General features: G+C 49.0%; 9 protein-coding genes across 9 annotated transcripts; 3 read left to right on the top strand and 6 right to left on the bottom strand.

Moving 5' to 3' along the window:
* The first annotated feature begins 926 nt into the window (after positions 1-926).
* Positions 927-2,518, top strand: EJ05DRAFT_506211 (GroES-like protein). Its single transcript, XM_033747794.1, has 3 exons — positions 927-1,188; positions 1,245-2,077; positions 2,127-2,518. The coding sequence occupies exons 1-3, from the start codon at positions 1,071-1,073 to the stop codon at positions 2,328-2,330; spliced, it is 1,155 nt and encodes a 384-aa protein (XP_033604942.1). The 5' UTR covers positions 927-1,070; the 3' UTR covers positions 2,331-2,518.
* Positions 2,519-2,703: 185 nt separating this feature from the next.
* Positions 2,704-4,298, top strand: EJ05DRAFT_495369 (multiple inositol polyphosphate phosphatase; the record flags this gene model as incomplete). Its single annotated transcript, XM_033746249.1, has 2 exons — positions 2,704-3,857; positions 3,911-4,298. The coding sequence occupies 2 exons, from the start codon at positions 2,704-2,706 to the stop codon at positions 4,296-4,298; spliced, it is 1,542 nt and encodes a 513-aa protein (XP_033604941.1).
* A 154-nt stretch (positions 4,299-4,452) lies between these two features.
* On the bottom strand, positions 4,453-6,247 carry EJ05DRAFT_481423 (putative P450 monooxygenase; the record flags this gene model as incomplete). Its single annotated transcript, XM_033745070.1, has 3 exons — positions 4,453-5,089; positions 5,149-5,990; positions 6,038-6,247. The coding sequence occupies 3 exons, from the start codon at positions 6,245-6,247 to the stop codon at positions 4,453-4,455; spliced, it is 1,689 nt and encodes a 562-aa protein (XP_033604940.1).
* Positions 6,248-7,167: 920 nt separating this feature from the next.
* Positions 7,168-9,303, bottom strand: EJ05DRAFT_490973 (serine/threonine-protein kinase sid2; the record flags this gene model as incomplete). Its single annotated transcript, XM_033745935.1, has 4 exons — positions 7,168-7,261; positions 7,315-8,204; positions 8,253-8,677; positions 8,727-9,303. 4 exons carry the CDS (start codon positions 9,301-9,303, stop codon positions 7,168-7,170), a joined length of 1,986 nt encoding a protein of 661 aa, XP_033604939.1.
* Positions 9,304-9,748: 445 nt separating this feature from the next.
* On the bottom strand, positions 9,749-10,588 carry EJ05DRAFT_481421 (uncharacterized protein; the record flags this gene model as incomplete). The annotated part of the gene is made up of 2 exons (XM_033745069.1): positions 9,749-10,474; positions 10,526-10,588. 2 exons carry the CDS (start codon positions 10,586-10,588, stop codon positions 9,749-9,751), a joined length of 789 nt encoding a protein of 262 aa, XP_033604938.1.
* Positions 10,589-10,888: 300 nt separating this feature from the next.
* Positions 10,889-12,588, bottom strand: EJ05DRAFT_534032 (uncharacterized protein). Its single transcript, XM_033749157.1, has 2 exons — positions 12,346-12,588; positions 10,889-12,282 (listed from the first exon to the last, which is right to left on the bottom strand). The coding sequence occupies exons 1-2, from the start codon at positions 12,397-12,399 to the stop codon at positions 11,290-11,292; spliced, it is 1,047 nt and encodes a 348-aa protein (XP_033604937.1). The 5' UTR covers positions 12,400-12,588; the 3' UTR covers positions 10,889-11,289.
* Positions 12,589-14,141: 1,553 nt separating this feature from the next.
* EJ05DRAFT_515826 (uncharacterized protein) lies at positions 14,142-15,433 on the bottom strand (the record flags this gene model as incomplete). Its single annotated transcript, XM_033748636.1, has 2 exons — positions 14,642-15,433; positions 14,142-14,580 (listed from the first exon to the last, which is right to left on the bottom strand). The coding sequence occupies exons 1-2, from the start codon at positions 14,968-14,970 to the stop codon at positions 14,142-14,144; spliced, it is 768 nt and encodes a 255-aa protein (XP_033604936.1). The 5' UTR covers positions 14,971-15,433.
* A 1,239-nt stretch (positions 15,434-16,672) lies between these two features.
* On the top strand, positions 16,673-17,260 carry EJ05DRAFT_471496 (uncharacterized protein). Its single transcript, XM_033742975.1, has 2 exons — positions 16,673-16,934; positions 16,985-17,260. Exons 1-2 carry the CDS (start codon positions 16,701-16,703, stop codon positions 17,243-17,245), a joined length of 495 nt encoding a protein of 164 aa, XP_033604935.1. The 5' UTR covers positions 16,673-16,700; the 3' UTR covers positions 17,246-17,260.
* A 384-nt stretch (positions 17,261-17,644) lies between these two features.
* On the bottom strand, positions 17,645-19,629 carry EJ05DRAFT_529902 (uncharacterized protein; the record flags this gene model as incomplete). The annotated part of the gene is made up of 3 exons (XM_033748939.1): positions 19,384-19,629; positions 17,821-19,053; positions 17,645-17,736 (listed from the first exon to the last, which is right to left on the bottom strand). The coding sequence occupies exons 1-3, from the start codon at positions 19,436-19,438 to the stop codon at positions 17,645-17,647; spliced, it is 1,380 nt and encodes a 459-aa protein (XP_033604934.1). The 5' UTR covers positions 19,439-19,629.
* Positions 19,630-19,758: the final 129 nt, after the last annotated feature.

The raw sequence follows: 19,758 nt of genomic DNA, 5'->3' as shown, positions 1-19,758 counted from the left end.
AGACAAATCAGGATCAAGACAAATCAGGATCAAGACAAATCAGGATCATATAGCTTCACATGTTATAACTGACCCCCGCTAGACTGTTTCTTTCCCTTGCATACCAAACAGCAATACTTATCTTGGCTGCGATGGCGAAGGTCGAACACCGAAATTCCCTGACAATGAGCATTTCCGCTTCTTGGAACGTACTTCAGATCCTGAACAGGAAGAGTCTTAATTTCAACGATGAGTCAATGATCTCTGTCACCCTTTTCGTCATCGCAGATCTGAAACCGGCATCATCTCAAATATAGACTGCCCAGCCGTTAAAAGACAGATGTAGAATGTAGATGAATAAGTGTGCTACAAGAACTGTGGCGTTAGATCAAAAGTTTGAAGTCGTTTAAGAACGTGTACTAATGCACGTAGATATGCGCTACATACAACTTTCCGCCTAATAGCGATTGTTGTAGCTTTGATGCAATAGGTCGAAACTTTGTTCGCAAGTGCGAAAAGTCTGTGGTCTTGGCATAGCGTGTTGATACAAAGCCTATGAAACGAAGTGACTTGATGCTTCTCAACTTGGAGAATTATATCCGATTCGAAGTGGCTAAAACGATATCGACGCGACTTTAGAGCTTGGGTAACGACGCTTGTGATACTTGCGAAAAACGACTCAGAGCTCGTACCTGCAGTGTGTAGTCAAGACCTTTAGGAAAAGGATAAAGAATATGATGTAGATGTGAATGGCAAGAATTGAGTCGAGTCGACCGAGGAGCGTATGGATAGAATCCGCCGGTCCGGAACATACACCCCGCCATTCGCAGGAGCTTCCTTACCTAGTCTAGGTATCAGCTTCCCCGCGATATGACGACAGTCGTTCCAGGCCATGTCGAAGCCGGTGGGGCACGCGCGAGTTGACCAATTGTTTGAGGTGGCGGCAGTTGGTACGGTCGGCTGCGATTCAGGAGGACTCGATATAATACTCCCGTACTATCCCTAACAACCATATTAAGTAGTCGAATTGACATCATCCATATTAAGTATCTCCCATAGCTCTTCCTCGTAAACAGAAGCACCAAGTAAAGATGCCGGACAAAATGAAAGCGTTGTCGTACGAGGGTCCTTTCAAAGTGTCCGTCAGGGAGGTCGAGCGTCCCAAACTCGAGCACCCGGATGATGTCGTTATCAAAGTAACGACGGCAGGTAGGTCGATAGCGACATCGAAATCTAAACCGCACATCGCTAATATAATTCCTTAGCAATTTGTGGCAGCGATCTCCACATGTACGAAGGTCGTACTGCAGCCGAGAACGGTATCGTGTTCGGTCATGAGAACATGGGCATCGTTGAGGAGATTGGGACCGGCGTGACCCTCCTAAAGAAAGGAGATCGCGTTGTACTTCCGTTCAATGTTGCTGATGGTCGATGTTCTAATTGTGAGCGCGGCTACACAGCTTTCTGTACTGGAGTAAACCCAGGTTTTGCGGGTGGTGCTTACGGATATGTCGCTATGGGACCCTATCAAGGCGGACAAGCACAGTACCTGCGAGTGCCATATGCTGATTTCAATGCTCTTGTACTGCCACCTGGTAAGGAACACGAGGCAGACTTTGCGCTACTGGCTGATATCTTCCCCACTGGATGGCATGGTCTGGAGCTGGCGGGCTTTAAACCTGGTGAATCAGTCGCTGTATGGGGAGCTGGACCGGTTGGATTGATGGCGGCGTACAGCGCACTTATTCGTGGTGCATGCAGAGTATACGTGGTCGACCAAGTTGACGCAAGACTACAAGCGGCTGAAAAGATAGGATGTACCCCTATCAACTTTCGCAAGGGTGATCCAGTGGAGCAGATCATACAGGCTAACGATGGTATGGTTGACAGAGCTGTGGATGCGGTAGGCTACCAAGCAGTCGATGCTTCAGGCAGCAAGGAGAAGCCTAACATCGTGCTCGATCAACTGATCATGGTGACAAGGCCTACTGGAGGACTTGGAATTCCCGGTCTGTACGTCCCAGCTGACCCTGGGGCTCCTGATGCACAGAGTGGAAAGGGCCAGATTCTTTTGTCCTTTGGTAAATTGTTCGAAAAGGTAAGTTGGTTGAAAGCTACAGCCAAATTGCTCTAACGAGGTTCGTTAGGGACTTTCACTTGGAACTGGGCAATGTAACGTCAAGAAGTACAATCGCTACCTTCGAGATCTGATCGTCTCTGGACGTGCGAAACCTTCCTTTGTCGTATCGCATGAGGTTGGAATTGAGGACGCTCCAACAGCTTACGAGAAGTTCGACAAACGAGTCGAAGGGTATACCAAGGTCCTCATACACCCCAATGGAGGGTTTTAACAAACATATTGGTGGTGATAAGGATGCTCGTACGTAACATGTGGATATGTATCATTACTTTGAGTCCTAAGTGAGTACTGTGATGTCCCACTGCGTCATTGGTCTTGTTTGCGCCCGCTGGGACGTCCGAGATGCATATCTTAATGGGTTATACCGGACAAAATACAAATACTGATCGTAGCAGTTGTCAATCGATGCAAACATCGTGCATGATGACCAGTCGATAAGAGACTCGTTAGGATTTAACTTCCCAAGGTTGTTTAGGCTCCGTGCTTACTCCGTAAAATACGGTGCGTTCCTTAAGGAGTGGTCGGAGGATTCACTGTCTCACCCCGCCAATCGCAACGCCGGAGTCTTGGTATACCGCGTAGCAATGTCAAGTCACTTTCTTCTGGCTATAGTCGCGGGCTTCAGTGCCTTATGCTTCTACCAGATATCTCACTACCTTTCCACCTCCGTGGACATCATTCACCTGTCCTCTCTTCGTAACCCTCACGCTGCAAGCTGGACGAGCTGGTTCCACCCGCAACGACAATGGGGTTACGGTGATGAACCTACGGCAGGTACCTTGCCTCAGCAAGACGGCGGACGTTATGCGAAGGATTGGAACATACTGTATCACTTAGGTGGTAATGGGCCATGGGTTGAGAAGATTGATGGTGTTGTAGAAGGTGGCATCATGGTACCTAAGGGTTGCGTTGTCGACCAGGTCCATATGATGTCTCGGCATGCCGAACGATATCCCACGACCAAAGCTGGCGTTCGAATAATGAAGCCTCTGAAGCGAATACAGCAACAAGCTGATGTGAAGCCCGCTGGTGATTTGGCGTTCGTGAGCGACTGGGACTTCATCAGCTCTGATCCACAGACGCATTTTGAACAGCTCACGTCGACAGGTCCTTTTGCCGGGAAGCTTGGTGCATTCACGACTGGCATTAAGCTTCGCACCCGTTATGCTCATCTTCTACCCAAAAGGCTCGCGCCTAATGGTAAGACTAACTTCTGGGCCAGTGACAGCGCTCGAGTCATTGAAACTGCAAGGCATTTTGGAGCTGGCTTCTTTGGCCTCAATTGGGAAGACACCTCAACTTTACATGTCATACCTGAAACCGCAGAAAGAGGTGGTGATACTTTGACACCAGGCGACACATGCAAGCGATATCTTCATGACATGCAGAAAGGGCACGACCAGGGCTACTCCAAGATCGTTGAATTTCGTGATACATATATCGGCGCTGCAAAGGAGAGACTTCTGAAAGACAATCCTGAGTTCAAATTCACGAATGAGGAGGTATTTGCCATGCAGGAGTTATGTGCGTTCGAAATCACCACCCGAGGGAGCAGTCTTTGGTGCGATGTCTTCTCACGAGAAGATTGGCTCAACTTTGAGTATGCTAGAGATGTGATCCACTACTACCGTGCTGGACCAGGTACACCGTATGCAGCAACCATGGGTGGTCTTTATCTTAATGCGACTGCCAAACTCCTTGAGCAGGGTCCTGAGGCTGGACCTTTCTTTTTCAGTTTGTAAGTTTACTCTACGCCCTCAGTGTTTCTGAATCTTGTTGACAGATACACAGCGTCCATGACGGTGACATGACCCCTCTCCTATCTGCCCTAGATATTTTCCATGACGATGAAGATCTCCCAACCACCCACCGTGTCGACAGCCGGGCATGGCGAACATCACAGATTACTCCTATGGGTGGTCGCATAATATTTGAACGTATGACCTGTGACGTTGGTTTGAAGGAGAAAGTACCACATGTCCGCATCAACATGAATGATGGCATTGTCGCTTTACCTGGCTGTCAGAATGGACCAGGACACAGCTGTCCACTCGACGACTTTCTCAGCTGGACGCGCAAGAGAATGGTCGAGATTGGAGACTTCAATGAAGTTTGCGGACTGAGAGCTTACGAGCCAGATGCTCCTGATATGATTACATTCCTGCACCAACACGCATAGAACGTGATACATTTCTGGACTGCGCGTGGCTCACTATTGGTGTTCAAATAGAATTCTCCATGATACAGGCATATTTCTTCTCATAGGTATATTTACAGCAATTTGAAGGATATCTGGCCGTTCATTCGTTCGCCCATCCTTCCCTTTTATTCCCTCAATCTAATGTCTCCCTGACCTTTAACAACATACCACCCTTGGGCTTGGTCGTGATGACCCCGACAACCTCTACCTCCTGCTCCTTATTCCAAAGCTCAAACTCAAAACTCCGCACAACCGCCGCCACCAGCGCCCTCAATTCACTCTTCGCAAAACCCTGCCCAATGCAACTCCGCGGCCCATGCAAAAAAGTCAGATTCACATAATTCGCGCCTTTTCCATCATGCGTCACTGCACCGCCTTCGTTCGTCACTTTACCAGTCTCAGCATCGATCCAGCGCTCCGGAACAAACTTCTCGGCGTCCGCACCCCAGAAATGCGGCGATCGGTTGACTGCCCAGGGCGATATGAAAATCCTCGTGCCCTTGGGCACAAAGGTCCCGGCGATGGTCGTGTCTCGGACGTTTTCACGGATGGTGATGGGGACGGTCGGGAAGAGGCGGAGGACTTCGTTGCAGACGGCGTTCAGGTATGGGAGGGACTCAAGGGTTTGGGTGAGTGGAAGGTCATCGTTCCAGACGCCGCCGCGTTGGGGCAGAGCGTCGCGTAACTCGGCGCGGAGTTTTGCTTGTTTTTCAGGGTGTGTGGCGAGGTTGTAGGTGGTCCATGTCAGGGCCGAGGAGGTGGTTTCGTGGCTGTTGGTATGGTTAGAATTTGAAGGAAATGTCATAATCTAGTGGGAACGGAAACGTACCCTGCAGCGAGGAATGTGAGGAGTTGGTCGCTGAGATTGTGGTCTGAGAAGTCGTTTGACTTGAGTAAGATACTGAGGATGTCGACGTGGTCGGAATCCTCCCCGGTCTTCATGGCAGCTTTCTTTTGCTGGACTAGGAGATCGCAATTCTTGCGCAGCGTGGTGGCGCTGTGCTTCATCCTCTCGTTCTCCTTCCATGGCAACATCTGCACTGTCTTATTTCCAAGAATCATGTTTGCGGCGAAGTAGATAGCCTTCTCAGTGGACGTCTCGAGCAGTTGCTCGTAAGTGTCGACGAGCTCGTGTTTCTCATCCTTGAGGGTGTTGAAGTCGTGGCCCAGACCGGCAAGGCCGATGATGTCAAAAGTAGCCAGTGTCGCAAGATGGTTCATTTCGACCTTTCCACACGGGCCTCCCTTATCGTCTCCGCCGCTCCATGTCGACGGGTTCTCGTGGATCTCTGATGATATGGCCTCGACTAGACCTTTGCTTTTCTTCCAGAAAATCGGATACAAGTCTTTGATGTGCCTGAAGCTGAAGCTGGGCATGATCTTCTTACGTTGAAACTTGTGCTCGTCGTCCTCGGCCAACAAAAGACCGTCTCCTAAGACAGTCGATAAGAACTTGATTACTCGCTCTGGCTTTACGAAGTCATATGGCTTGTGGACGAAAACATCAGCGATGGCGCGTGGTCCAGCGAGGAAGAGTGAGTCGGTGCCAAAGAAGCCATGATAGTGAATGAGGCCGTTCTCTGTGGGAACCTCACGAATCATCTTGAGGTGATAGCCACCGATTGGCTTCCTAAAGGCCTTGAAGCCAGATCCGATGATGGGAATTTCATTCTGGAACATGTCAATAACCGCATTCATTTCGCGAAACATGGATGTACCTTTGGTCCCGGCAGATGCCTCAGCGGACTGACAAAGTTGGGGTATATAAACGAACAATACCCCAGCCAGACCACGATATTGAAAATCGACGCGCGAATGATAATCCTCGAGAAGAGCAGGTTAGGGTCGTAGAAGTTATTCCATAGGAAAGCTTCCACAATCCCCAGCAGCAAGCAAGCCACTGCGTTCGAAGGGTTCTGCGGGGCCATCCTGAGAACAAGAACAGACAGAAGGATAAAGTAATATATGCAGGGACGAACTCTTCTGCAACCCACCAGAACTATATATCAACCCCGCCAGCAGCTGCACGATGGTCGACTCAATTTCCGCTTACGCTAAAGCATTAGATCGCATCGTGTGCCAGCCGCCTCACAGCGGCCTAGACGTGACGTATTGCTGATTCGCGCTATCATATGCCCTAATAATGTAAACCTCGGCATATTTGATTGAGCTACCGGCATGTCCCAGCGCCTGCAAGATTCTGGACTTGGCGAGTAGAGAAGGTGGATCTGGGTAGTTAATTACATGATCCATCCAAGCGCAAGGCTTAAAGCAATGAAGCATGTATGGCTATTCTTGTCTTGTTGTTGTGGATACCTCGAGCGAATCCTTAGAAGTAGCCAAATAAAGAATCGACGCGTAGTCCTTTGTGGATCTTGCTGATTGAAGTGAGTGCAAAGACTAGAAAGCTTACGACTGTTCGTGCGACTATCTGCATGACACCTGGAAATATAATTGTCGTAAGAGAGCGACGGCCACAGACAGCTCCTTGACCAACAGCTCCTTGAGGCACATCGTATGATAGATACAACTGAAAATTGCGTAGATTTCTATAATACTTCATGTCATTGTTTTGCTAACATACATTGAACGCGCAACTACTGCAACCGAAATCATTGCTTTGCATGGATGCAATATACCATGATACGGTGGATCAAAAATCCCGACTCCATTACTCCTCTAGTGCGTGCCGCATCGCATTACTTCTCGGGTCGACAATAATCATGAGCTAGAATGCAATAAACGCTGGGACATGATGTACTAGTAATACAATAGGATAATCTTGAATCGAGCCTGCTAGTAGAGATAGACTGAAAACTCCAGGTTCTCAAACTCATGTGGATCATGACTAGAAAATGGTCCCGAAGGACTCATCAACAGTCGGCAGCGGTTTGCGTGGACTGGTAGGCTTGCCGGTATCATCAGTCGCTGGCTTGCGGTGCCTAGGTCGGGTTCGTTAGCAACTAATTTGAGTTCAAAATGCACGCTGTCATACCTGAATGTAAATCCTACGAACAAACCCTTCTTCATCTTCTCATCACGGTCGGCCATACTCTCGAGTGCGTTCTGCTTTTCGTGCACTTCCTTGTACTTGGCCATGTCAGCCTCGTTGCCGAAATCATCGAAATAGCCAGCATCAGTCTCCGAGTCGAGCTCTGGAACGAAAGGTGCCTTCTGCTCCCTCAGTTTGGACCAATCAACCTCAGCAAAGTAAGCATGACCATGAATCTCACTAATGCCACGGAAGCGAGATGTCTTAGATGCGACCAGCCGTGTGATCAGATCCCATGTTCTCTTGGAGAGGAAGTAGTTCGGATCCTCGTACACGGGTTTACGCAGGACCTTCTTCCACTGCTTGAGATTCTGCCACGTCTCGTCGACAGTCGCTCCGGCAAAAGGTGGGTAGCCAGCTAACGCCTCAAATAACATACACCCTAAACTCCAGTAATCGACAGTAAAGTCATATTCTTCTCCTTTGAGTACTTCAGGAGCCATGTAATCGGGACTGCCCACAATGCTTTTCGCGTAGTTGACATCCCGTTCCCGAAGAGATCGGTAGCCATCTCTACGCTCTGCAGCCGTACGGTCCTCCATAGGTCGTCCGAAAGGAACGGCGACGTTACCAACCGCTTCGAGTTTTACTCTCAATGACTCGATCTTTGCAGGTGCAAGCATACCAGCCGCAAGACCAAAATCCGTTAGCTTGACATGACCGGTGCTATCGATCAGGAAGTTCTCAGGCTTCAGATCGCGATGGATATAGCCAAGCTGGTGTAGCGCATCGACACATTCGAACATCTCTGCAATGTAGAACCGAGCATGTCGATTGTGAAGTACGCCAGTATTGTTGAGTAGGGTGCGAAAGTCACCACCTGGTACGTATTCCTATTCAAACGTAAGTGCTTTGAGCTCTATGATCTGAATGATACTCACCATAGCTAGATAAATGCTCTTCTCATCTTGAAAAGCATACAAGAGCCTCACTAGCCATTCGCTCTTCGCATTAGTGAGGATGTCTCTCTCGGTGAGAACGTGACGAATCTCATCCAATTTGAATAGAAGCTTCTTGCTCATGACCTTTAGTGCACAGACTTCTCTTGAATCCTTCTTCTGCGCCAGATACACTTGGCCATAGCCACCTTGTCCAACTTGCGTAAGGATCTGGAAATCCCCGTGTCTAAGTCTTGTACGGCGCTTGCGAAGGTTCGCTCGCTCTCTTCCCAAGTATTGATTCAGTGCAGCATCATACTGCTCTTTTGGCGTTTCGGGAGGAGCGGGATTCTGAGCCTTGAACTGAGACAGGCGGTTCTGACGAGTGTGTACGTAGCTGAGCAGATCGTAGTAATGATCTAAGAAGTCTATCAAATGTCAGTATTGCAATATCATTTTGTGTGATGTCTGACATACAGAGCTGGGTGACATTAGCCAGCCGTTGTACAGAAGGTTTCCGAAGCTTGTCCAGATCATCAGTGGATATTGCCTGTCCCGTTGCATACTTCTGGCGCCCGTTGGTGTCTACATCTCTGGGCTTATAAGGCTCTTGTCGTGATGCAGCGGCCTGATTGACATAGCTTGTCTCTTTCGACACACCAGGGCGCGGTCCCGGAGGTGTGTTCTCTTTATTGGATCGTCGCATTGGGCTGCCTTGAGTATCACTCTGGTACTCAAGTACCGTCTTCTCACCATACTGCTCCTCTCCACCTAGAAGTCCTTTCCCGTGGGTAGAGCGCGGCAGTTTTGTGGGGGATGCCGTGGTAGGCTCGAGTCTCAATGCGTTGTCGAAGACGTTGGGCAGATCATAAGCTCCAGGCGGTAGCCTGTTCTTGCTTGGGCTTCCTTGTGGTGTCTGCGTAGGAGACCAATAGCTCTCTCCTGTAGGTGTGCTGGGCTGTTGGTATATATCATTGTGGGAGCGAGTGTGAAGCGGCGGCGGTGGAGCAGGTAGCTTCGTAGGGAACTTCTCGTTCGAGAGGATGGAAGCCATGGTGGACAGAAGGCCGCCGCTCGCAGCAAAAGCTGCGAAACAATGGACAATGAGAGTGTAGGGAGCGACTGAAGCTGCGCGATAACTTCACTGAGTAACCTCAAATGTGGATCGTAAGCTCGAGATAGTGTCGAAAGTCGTAACGAGGGTTAGGAGGTTGCGTTCAAGGTTGACCCGTTGCATTGTTTTGTTGTTTTGGTTAAAACCACGCTAGTAGTCTTCGGGAATGTGGGGCTTTCCGTAGGTGCCAGTCTGCAGTGATCGGACTGGAGTATAAATTGGTTTCATTTCTTCCTTTCCTAGGTGCTAAGCCAAAGTGGATTTCTATGTAGAGATCTGCGTACAACAAAATTGCTGCTTATCGCGGGATTGCTTTGGGTCTCTATGATTACTTTAGGCAATCCTTGATCGTCATAGTTATGGGACTGAGAGCCTTTTCCGAACCTTAACGTCGCAAAACACCATACTTGTCAAACAACCTACGGTGCTTTAGCAGATCTGTTATTGATCTTTCCAGCACAAGCTCAATATCCTTCATCACTGTAGCGATTGGGACTCTCATTGTTCTCCATCCTTGGCAAACCTCTGTTTCGCCAATACCCAGTATTCTCTGCAGCTTGTCACTCCTGTCTACCGTCGCACTATTCGCAGAATCGGCGCGACTGCGTAGCCTTCTTGCCCTCTGAACAGGCTGAGTTTCGTCTTTCAGGGTTTGCATTACTGAGGCTGCCTGGAAGGGGTCGGGAACAGTTGTTATCCATTTCTCTGTAATCTCCTTGTACTTGGGACGATTGCTTGGGTCGCTAAGATGACGAAGGAAGAGCTCTTCATCTTGGGCAGTTGTGTCGCCCCATACAAAGCGAAGAATTGCGTCGTCAGCGGCAGTGTACTCTTCCCAGCGTGCCAGAAGCATAGTCCGATCCTTCGCGCTCCGTACATCAATCACTCCAAAGAATTCACCACTAAGGCCAAGATCCGGATTCTGTCCAAATCGCGTTCTGCAGAAGAATCCTAGGTGTCGGATCTCAGCTTGGAAAAATTCAGACTTAAAGCTTTCCAGTGGTGGACTTTCTGATTTCTGTGGACTGAGTGACGTGATGTATGCCCATTTACGGTCGGAGCGGCCATTTTCCTTGTCCTTCGCAGCGGCTTGAAGCAATCCTTTCGTGAGCTAGTCGTAGATTTAGAGGCTAGATTGAGGAGCGGTCGCAAAGACACTCACACTGAAAGACTTGCCAGTTGTGCAGAAGAGCGGGAAGCACGGAGGTTCTCTGGTATTTGACATCGCATACAGCCTCTCAGTTAGACATGAGGTAGAGGAGGAGAACGTAGAAGATGATGGGCTGTTCCGTATCGGAGGTATGATTAGTACCGTAGCTTCATCTTACACCAATCAGAGGTGGATCAGCCTTCGGTCATGTGGCCGAAAATAGCATCCTTCAAGCCTTACTGCATGCGAGTGACGAGAGTGCTTAGACTGCATATGCATCAACCTCTAGAATTGATTCCATTTGTGGGCCTCCGACTCATAAGCCACACACACCAAGCGTAGTAAACTGAAGCGCAAGCGACGATTGGGGCAGGTCCAGATGAGTATATCAAGATCCTAGATCTCAAGGCAACACTGCAATGCTAGAAATTTGACGTAGATGACCGAAGCGTCACGCACTATGAGACACTAGCACTGCTACTGCTATTGATAGCGACTAGACCCTTGATCTATACAAAAGCACAGACAGTGTTAGTATCAGGCGTCACTTTGACTCCAGTACTTCATAAACTTTCCTAGGACTTGCGAAATGCCACTGCTGAACGCACCAAAGTCGATGAACGGGTCAAATCATGCCAGGTAACAACAAACAATACAAGTACGAACGCTCTAACCATGGTCGCTAATTTCAAACATGTAGCCTTCCAGTTATTGTACGCTCGATCACCGATACGACCATACACTCAATTGGCGGTAGCAGGGCGGCTAAACTGCTGTCAATATCGAAGGACACCGTTGCTGTCGAAGAGTGCTCGTATTTTTAGCAGGTCAGTTATGGAACGACGAAAGATTAGGCTGGTATCTCGCATTGCCGATTCGATCGGGACGCGCATCGTTCTCCAGCCCTCCATAATCTCCACGTCATTGTCCTTCCTCTCGATAGGCGAGCCCGTGATCAGGGTGCTCAGCTCGGCCATCTCGAAGCCCTTACTCCATCTCTTCACACCAGATATAGTGTGACCAGGGAGACCTGGCGTAGCCACCCGCTTTGTGCCAGTGTTTGGCTGTCCATTCAGATATGGGGCGGCTTGTGCTTTGGTTGTATCTATTGGGTCAACTCTCTTGGGCTTCGGATTCATTTCGGCCCCTGCTTGAACATCGGGTGTTTCTTTCGCCTGCTCCTCTGCGACTGCTCGCAAGAACACCTGGTCAGGTCTACTGGCATCTGACCTGGGATCTTCATCCACTCTTATTGCTTCGTCCTGGGCAATCTGAATCGTCTCCAGCGCTGGGCGATCCTCGCGGAGTGCGTCTTCTTTGGCCCTTTGCAAGAGAGCCTCATCATGCATCGTAGCCTTGCCTTGAACTTTCCTTAAGAGCGCCTCGTCCTCTGGAGTGCGCACAATGCGTTTCAGTCTTGCCTCGTCCTCAGGAGTCGCATCTCCCCACACTATGCGCAGTATCGCGTCGTCTTCGGGAGTATAAATCTCCCATCGAACGAACAAAACCGTTTGATCCTCAAGAGAGCGCTTATCGATAACTGCGAAATCTTCGCTGGAGATTAAACCAGTCCGCTCAAATTGTCTTCGGCAGAAGTCTCCCAGTTCAAAGATATTCCAGTCGATGAAATCTTCGTAGAAGCGGCTTATTATGGTAGTGGGCATGGGAAAGATAGGTTGATTTTCAAGGAGGACAAGGACCCAAGAGTTTTTCAGCCTCTTGTCTCTCCGTTCTTCGCGCGCGGCAGCTTTAAGCACTTCATTGATGTCCTACATGCGCATTATCAGCACAAAAGTCTGCATGCCACAACCAACGTCGCACAAGACTCTTACCTCTGGGGTCATTAGGACTGTGCAGAACAGCGGGAAGTAGTAACCGTCAGACATTGCGCATTGGTCGCCAGACAAGACAGTAAATAGACAAGATCGGAGTCAGGCGAGTGAAGCTGTTCAACTAAACGCTTAAGGTCTATTTGAGCGCGTCTGAGAGGTCTGGAGGATCGTAATAATGACTAGAAAGGCTGGAGACCTGTTCGTCCACCCGTTCCTGGTTTTTGGAGGGGCAGCGCCTTTACGCCCTGTGCCGCACCCTTTTCGAAGAAGGCCTCATTTGGGGGGGGGGGGGGGCAATGGCAGCGGGATTAGCTTCGTCGCGACAAGGTGACAGGGCCTGTGGAGAGGCATCGATCAGCCAATGATCGCACGCTTAGGTCCCAGCATCTGAACAAAAACGTCTATCGTCCCAATATCCTGTTCATGGTCGGAACTCTGCCGGGAGGCTACATCTCGTCATACAATGGCTGGCGCTTCGAAAAGCGCCCAGCACGTTGTGCTTCGCCTGCAGCGAGGTCGATACGATGTATGTACATCATACATGCGGAATGATGTGAGGATCAAAGTGAAAGTCTGTGACCACGAGGGCCTGACCAAATCACCAACGACGAGTCCAGCCGTTCAATTGGCTGAAGGTCGCTGTCTCTAAGCGCCCAACTTCCACTGCCAATGTACATCACCTGTCGGTATGATTGACAGCTCGAGTATCGACCTCTCCGCGGCCCTTGTCGCCCCCTTCCCCGCCCAATCCCCGCTTTCGCGGCTCTGGAGGGATACACGAGCGGCTGTGTACAGACCAATTACTAGCTATATCTCCTACACAAAAGATGCTCATCTGGATTGTTCTCTCTAGTCTAACCATATACATGTCAATTTACGGCCTCCATATCGCCCGTATTGCGACAGACTCTGGTTCAACTTGAGCCTGGCGTGCCAATCTGGAAAATTCATAAATCCTTGGCCTCTGGCGCGCTTGACCATCGAGGCACCACGTCGGAACTGTTGGTTCAAGACGCTGCAAGCGCACCAGTCGACGAATGGCATTCTGCCATGGAGTCTGCCCCCTCCCTTGGCGCATTACGGCGCAGGTTTCCAGACAAAGAATCGCCGCTAATAATTACAACTCGCATGCATATACGTCCCTAGTCAGGTTGTGCCACAGTTTATTTTTCACTAAATCATCCTGAGTGGGAAATATTGACCAAGAGGAATTCCCGTATGAGGCTGTTTTAACCGCTGTATCGGTCGAATCAGGCTCCATTGCCCAGTTGGGACATTATCGGGCACAAAAATCAAGACCTCAGATGCCCCTCCGAGTTAATGGATTATATCTACTCTTATGTTATTTGCCTTTTCATGATTGTCTACGAACGTATATTCACTAATGGATGTTCTCAGTCTCCCTTTATACACAACAGTCAACCAGATTGTCATTCCAACAAACTCCAATAAGATTTTAGTAGATATACGTTTCATCTAATATAGTCTAATAGGGATAATTTGCTTTGTTCAGACCCAAGGATCACAGCCGCTCTAGCCTAAGTCCAATTCGGTATTATTGTTTTGCCCCATTTGATACCATTAGGTACCGCCAATGGCGAAAGTTCGGACTTCAAGCTACAAGATTAGTTACTCTACTCTCAGCTACTCTAATGACAATATCGTGGCACATTAGGATACGCCGCCCATCTATCACAGGTTTGTGATCGGTCCACAAACTACAGACGTTTCGTCGTACGTGCAACGGTGATACCACCCAACTCACAGCATAATGAGACGTCTCGTCTCAAAGTCAATCAAGAGTCAAACTCCTCGCACGAAGTGAAGTCGGCAACGTTGTCAGGTTGGAGATGTTGACTCAATATGGTCGCACACGTCGAATTAGTCCCGCAGACCGACTCCAACAACTCAATCAATGCTTTGTCTCGTAATGCACCAGTATCTTCTTTCCAGGTTGGGGCAATGAATTTTGTAAATGTAATGAGGGCAGCGTTCTCCTCATCAGCCCGCATCTGTAAGCCATTGTCGTTATCGGGGTGCTTGATCAACACTTTGTCGCGGAAAGAAAGTTTTCGTCCGTATTGTGATGTGGAGACGTTGAAAGTAGCAGCGTCATTGCGCGACTCAGTGAACGTTAACCCTTCGTTGACATATTTAAGCCGGCCATCTTCGGAAACCCAAAGAGCAATGCCACTGCCCTTCGCAGCGCTGAAAAACACTGTACCGTCTCCGAACCTGTCGATTTCTAGGTTATTCCCCCTCTTCCTGATCGGAGCCTTCCCGACCGTAATCCAACTGGTTGGGACAGTATCCAGTCGCAGGTGCGGATTGCGACTGCACATCCTGGGTTTCGCTCGACCACCAGCAATCATTTGAGTTACCGCACATCCCATTGCCGTAGCCAGGTGTGACTTTCTCCCAATCGCAGCAGCCAGAGTCACACTCATAGTTCCTGGTGCAATACTGACCCCAACCTTTGCCCTGAGAGGTGAAGTCTGACGACTTTTGGAGAGTCAAAGCGTGTTGTCGAGGCTCTTGGTCGCTGTTCAAACCATTCTTGGTATAGGCGAGTGCATATGCAGGTAAGAAGATGAGAGAAATAGCGAGAGTTGATAATGGTGACATTTTTTGAGGTTTCTGCAGATTAAGCTCTATGAATGCAGGAAGTAATGTCTACAACAGACGGCAAAGCCTCATTCTTATACCCACTGGTCGATACTGTTCTCGGTTTATTCCATGCTCCTCACAGGCGCTCAATGAATCCGGCCATTGAAGAAATATGCTTGGGCTTGTCCTAGTCCAGAATTTATACATGAAGGATCGAGTAGCAGGCTCATCGAATCTGCTTCCATGTAGTAGATACAAGTCCTATTGGTGAAGCCAACATTGTTGGCCCTTCTATATTCTTTAGCTGGCGCCATCATTGTACCTCGATCTCGATGAAGCCAGTCTCAGGTAGCCACAAAATCGCTTGAACGAGCACTAATCCGCCTCCGCAGTAGCTTTCTCGCTAAGGCGTCGTTGAACTGTGTGAACAACGTTGCGAAGACGATACATTACATCATTCCTGAGATAAACTTTACGATTGTGCAGCGATAAGATCATGATGCATGCTTAGCAAGCATTGTCCGGAGCTGGATGAAGATTGTTCAGTTTCTGCTAACGGAGTAAAGTCAAGTACTTTTGACCCACGACACAAAATCAGCCCTCTAAAGCCTGGATCTGCTCAGGCAGCTACCCAGGCTGAAGTCTGGTACATAAAGGGAACATAGATCGCCTTACTTCATCCATGATGATATCGAGTTGAGTAGATGTATTTTAGCTTCCGATCCCGCCATTCAATGCGGGATCTAGTACACGGCACGGAACACCATATACCGAACGGTATCGAGAGTGCCAAGATTCGAGATGAACAACAATTTCAGCTCTGGAAAATCGGCGGCGGTCACACTAAAATATTGGCCGGCCAGATCTGTCGAACCATCGGTCATCGGAAAATTAGTCTGCGTGGGAGATCAGGCGCTGATCCATGCCCATGGATGCAACGTCAATGCTCTTTTTCACGGCCACTTCTCTATCTTCTAGCGTCCCGCACTGCAGAGCTTTTTCAGTAGACTTTAATTTAATGTCTACTCGAGAGCGAACCTAGCATTCAGAAACAAGAACATAGAAGAGGGAAGCAAGAGCAAAGGCGACAATGAAAGGGAAAGATATAGCGAGGGTGTAACAGACATGTTACAAAAGCCTTAACAATAGTTTCAAGACTCACACATCTAAGCCAATGTACCCTCAACATTTTTCCTTTCGATGATCATATCATCGCTTCAACTAGCTTTACGACTGGTCTCTATCATCTCGTCGATCATTATCTTTTCTCTACAAACGCTCCCATACATTGCCCAAAAAGAGATCTAGTCATCAGGCTCAGCTTCCTGCTAGCAACGCCTTACGCATGTTATGCGAGACCACTGTCGTGGAGATCTCGTGAAATACTATGCCATCGAGTAATACTGGAAAGCTGTGATAGACTCAACGGTCTTTCGTTTGCTTGCGATCGTTCATGAATATAGATCGCTCAGAACGAGATGTAGCGCTGAGCGGTAATTAGCTCCGATGGCAGCAAACTCTCTTACTGCTTCTCATAAAGACATCAGTAAGTATATAATAAGTAGTCAGTCCCCAATCAAATATTCTCATTCCAACTCATACACACTCATCTGCCTTGAACATCACATCTCTATCCATTTCACTCCAAATCCTTCATCATGCAATTCACCACCATTGTCAACGTCCTGATGGCTGGACTCGTCTCGTCCGCGCCTACAATGCAAAGACGTGCCCTTACCGCCGAACAAATGGTAGCCAATATCAACCAGATAACCCAGCTCTCACAAGACCTGCAACCGATTGCCTCAAGCATCCAAACAGGTGAAACCGTGATTGCGAAGCGTCAACAAAACCCTTTCGAGCCTGTCATCCGTGGTTTCTCTGAGATCATCAATGTTGCGCAGCGTGACATTGAGAACATGGATGGGACTGGCAAATACCCTGATGCGGAGGCTCAACAAGTCTGCAACGCATTCTCCACCGTAAGACCTCTGGTTCCTTTCTGATAAATACAATGCTCACGCAATTACAGTTTGTCGTCGTCCACCAGCGCCTCCTGAATATTGTGATCGGAAAGTCGGGGCTTCTAGAAGGCATTTTTCTTGGACCGGTTGCTGCAGTCTTACGCTCGCTCGAATCCACCGTCGATACCCTCGCCTTCGGTATTATTGACTCCGTACCAGGGTGCCAGGCGGATGCGACTACGAAGCTGGAGAGCTTGGATGTGACATTAGGCAAAGCTGTCTGCGCTTATACTCCCGGTGGCTCCCTCGGTGTCAACGTGTTTTGCTAGAGGACTCGTCACAAGGTTTTAGCACTTGATGTTCGAAATCATTGGGTAACTATGACTATCATATCGCCCAATGATACATACATCGGAGGTGGAAAACTGAAACGGTTGCGTGTTGTCCTATACTGGAAGACTTGAAGCTACATCGGCTGAGGTGAACTCGTGTGGGTTTAATAATGGATCGTATAATCACATAATTGTAATGAAATTTATACAAGACTTCTACTTATGTTGCGGTGTAAGAATTGAATAAATGCCCCTGAGCTTCACATTGACAATCGATCCGGTTGATGAAAAATGAGACAGGGCTCTAGACGCAATTAGATTTATCCTATTGCTACATACGCCCTGTCCAGAGGTCAAAGGAGCAAGGTCTTCAGTGCAAATCTCTCGCATTCTAGCTCACGTCGAGCTGGTGACCCTCCCCCCAGAGACCACCAAAGAGCGGAAGAAATTAGGTTCATACCCCTCGTCTCCTCGCTTTTGCCTCAAAACTTCACGGATCCAGGCAGCATGGCTTGACCATACGCCACCGCGGAAACCCTCACTATCCAGCTCTGCCCAGGCCCACTGCTTACATACTTTTAAGAGTTCATCATATCTGCTCAATTCCTCGCCTCCTGTTGCATGAAGAACCTTTTCCAGGTCAACAGGACAGAGATATGGAGGCTGTCGAGCATCTTCGGCGGCTGAGCTTGTGCCCTGCATAGAACATGCGTAATACACACAATGGTCTATACCGAAGCAATGTCCCAGCTCGTGGCATGCCGTCCGTGCCACGCGCGCCATAAGCAGGTTCCTATCAGAATTCTCATTGTAGACTGAGATTGCCGCTCTCATAGGCGAGGCGGAACCATGTTGCGAGGATTCATATAGCACTGTACCCTTCGACTTCCCTTTTGCTTTCCCGTTCTTTCTTCCTTTTGTCAGTTTTTTCGCGTCCTCTTTCCTCTTCTTGTCATTCTCATCTATGTCAGAGTATAGATCACAGTATCTGTTGACGTATTTTGCGCAATGACTCGCCGGCCACGAGTGCACGTGATCGATATCTTGCATGGCGTCAAGCTCGGTGAGATAGCGAGCTGTGGACACCACGGCGACACGGCTTCCCCCAAATGCACGTCCGCAGCAGAAATCGTCTGCTTCATTCTCGAAAATATCGTGATCAGTCAGCATTAGTAGTGCGTATGCGTCTGCAGGTAACACCTCAATGGCAACATCCAAAAGGTCACAGAGATTCAGCTGTCGAGGAAAGAGGTCATCAGGGCAAGGTCGATTTCGGATCTGAATCAGCTCCGAATCGGTTGCAATTGCAATCTCGTTTTGCTGTTCCTTTCTAGATGTCCTTTGTCTCTTCGTCTTTGGTTGGTCATTCTCCCATGGTACAAACTTCAGTCGCTTGTGCAATATTTTGACCGGGAGCGGATGGTAGAACGCTGCGATGTACGAGATAAAAACTTCCGTCTGCAATCTGCTAGTCCATCCTGGTCCGGGCCATGCAGCTGAGTCAGCGTATATTTTCTTCCCATTCTCTCCACTGTCGAGGTTCGGCTTCGCCCAGTCATACACATGTTGCAACGCCTTCGCCGTGGTAGGAGGAGCAGCAAGGTATATAGTGCGCCGCTCAGGCGTTACCGGATTCCGCCACCTTCCATCCCTCCAAGCTTTGAAAGGCTGCGGGGGCCACTTCGGGTCGTCCGCAAGGTCGTCATATGGCAAAACAAGCGGACCTGGGAACGTGTTCGGGTCGGGGACAGCTCGTTCCCTGGCTTGGACTGGACCAGAAGATGCCGCAGTAACACGCTGACTATCTGTTGGTCGTTTATAGCCTGCATCTGTAGCGTGTCGTGAATTCTCAAGTTGCAAGACATTGTGAGAACAGGTGTGCTCCGGCCTCTTGTTGATGAACTTGTTTCTATTTCCCAAGATGGCGCTCGTTGCGCTTCACTAGTTACGAGATGAGAATGATACTTGCCCGCCTGTTTCAGAGCCAATGCGGAGTGAGGAGGATAAGATGAGGTCGAGGGACCAAGAACTCCTTTATAGTTTTCCTGCCGCTCGTGTCTCCTTCGAGACTGCTGCGCCACCATCCCAGGCAGCTATCGCAATCCCCTGGCTTCTAGTTCGCATCTACACTGTACCTTTATGGGATGTTGTACTAGTAAATTCTGATATGCGAGATGCAACACTTGGCATTGCTGCGCCACTGTATAGACTGCACGCGCCGTTCGAGTGAGGAATCGATTATCGTCGTCGAAAAGACTTCGGCTCTGTGAGAATCGTTCGCAACATCTTTCACATCATTTAATCCCGAACAGATGAGTATATCGAGTGGCTTATTTAGCTCAACGTCTGATAGATCAATGGTATGGACAGACCGACGTGGGATGTTGGACAGAGAGTCTCGAGAGGTTGTCTTTGGACGCATTTTATAGTTAGACCGCTAATCCATTAACGGCTAGCGCTCTTTGGTCTACAAGGTCATCTCGACCTCAGGTTTCATCGAATGCTCGGTC

This window comes from Pseudovirgaria hyperparasitica (genome assembly GCF_010093815.1).
Source record: "Pseudovirgaria hyperparasitica strain CBS 121739 unplaced genomic scaffold EJ05scaffold_1, whole genome shotgun sequence".
NCBI classification, from domain to species: Eukaryota; Fungi; Ascomycota; class Dothideomycetes; order Acrospermales; family Acrospermaceae; genus Pseudovirgaria; species Pseudovirgaria hyperparasitica.
The sequence above is the reverse complement of the archived record's forward strand: the minus strand, read 5'-3'. Positions and strand labels throughout refer to the sequence as shown.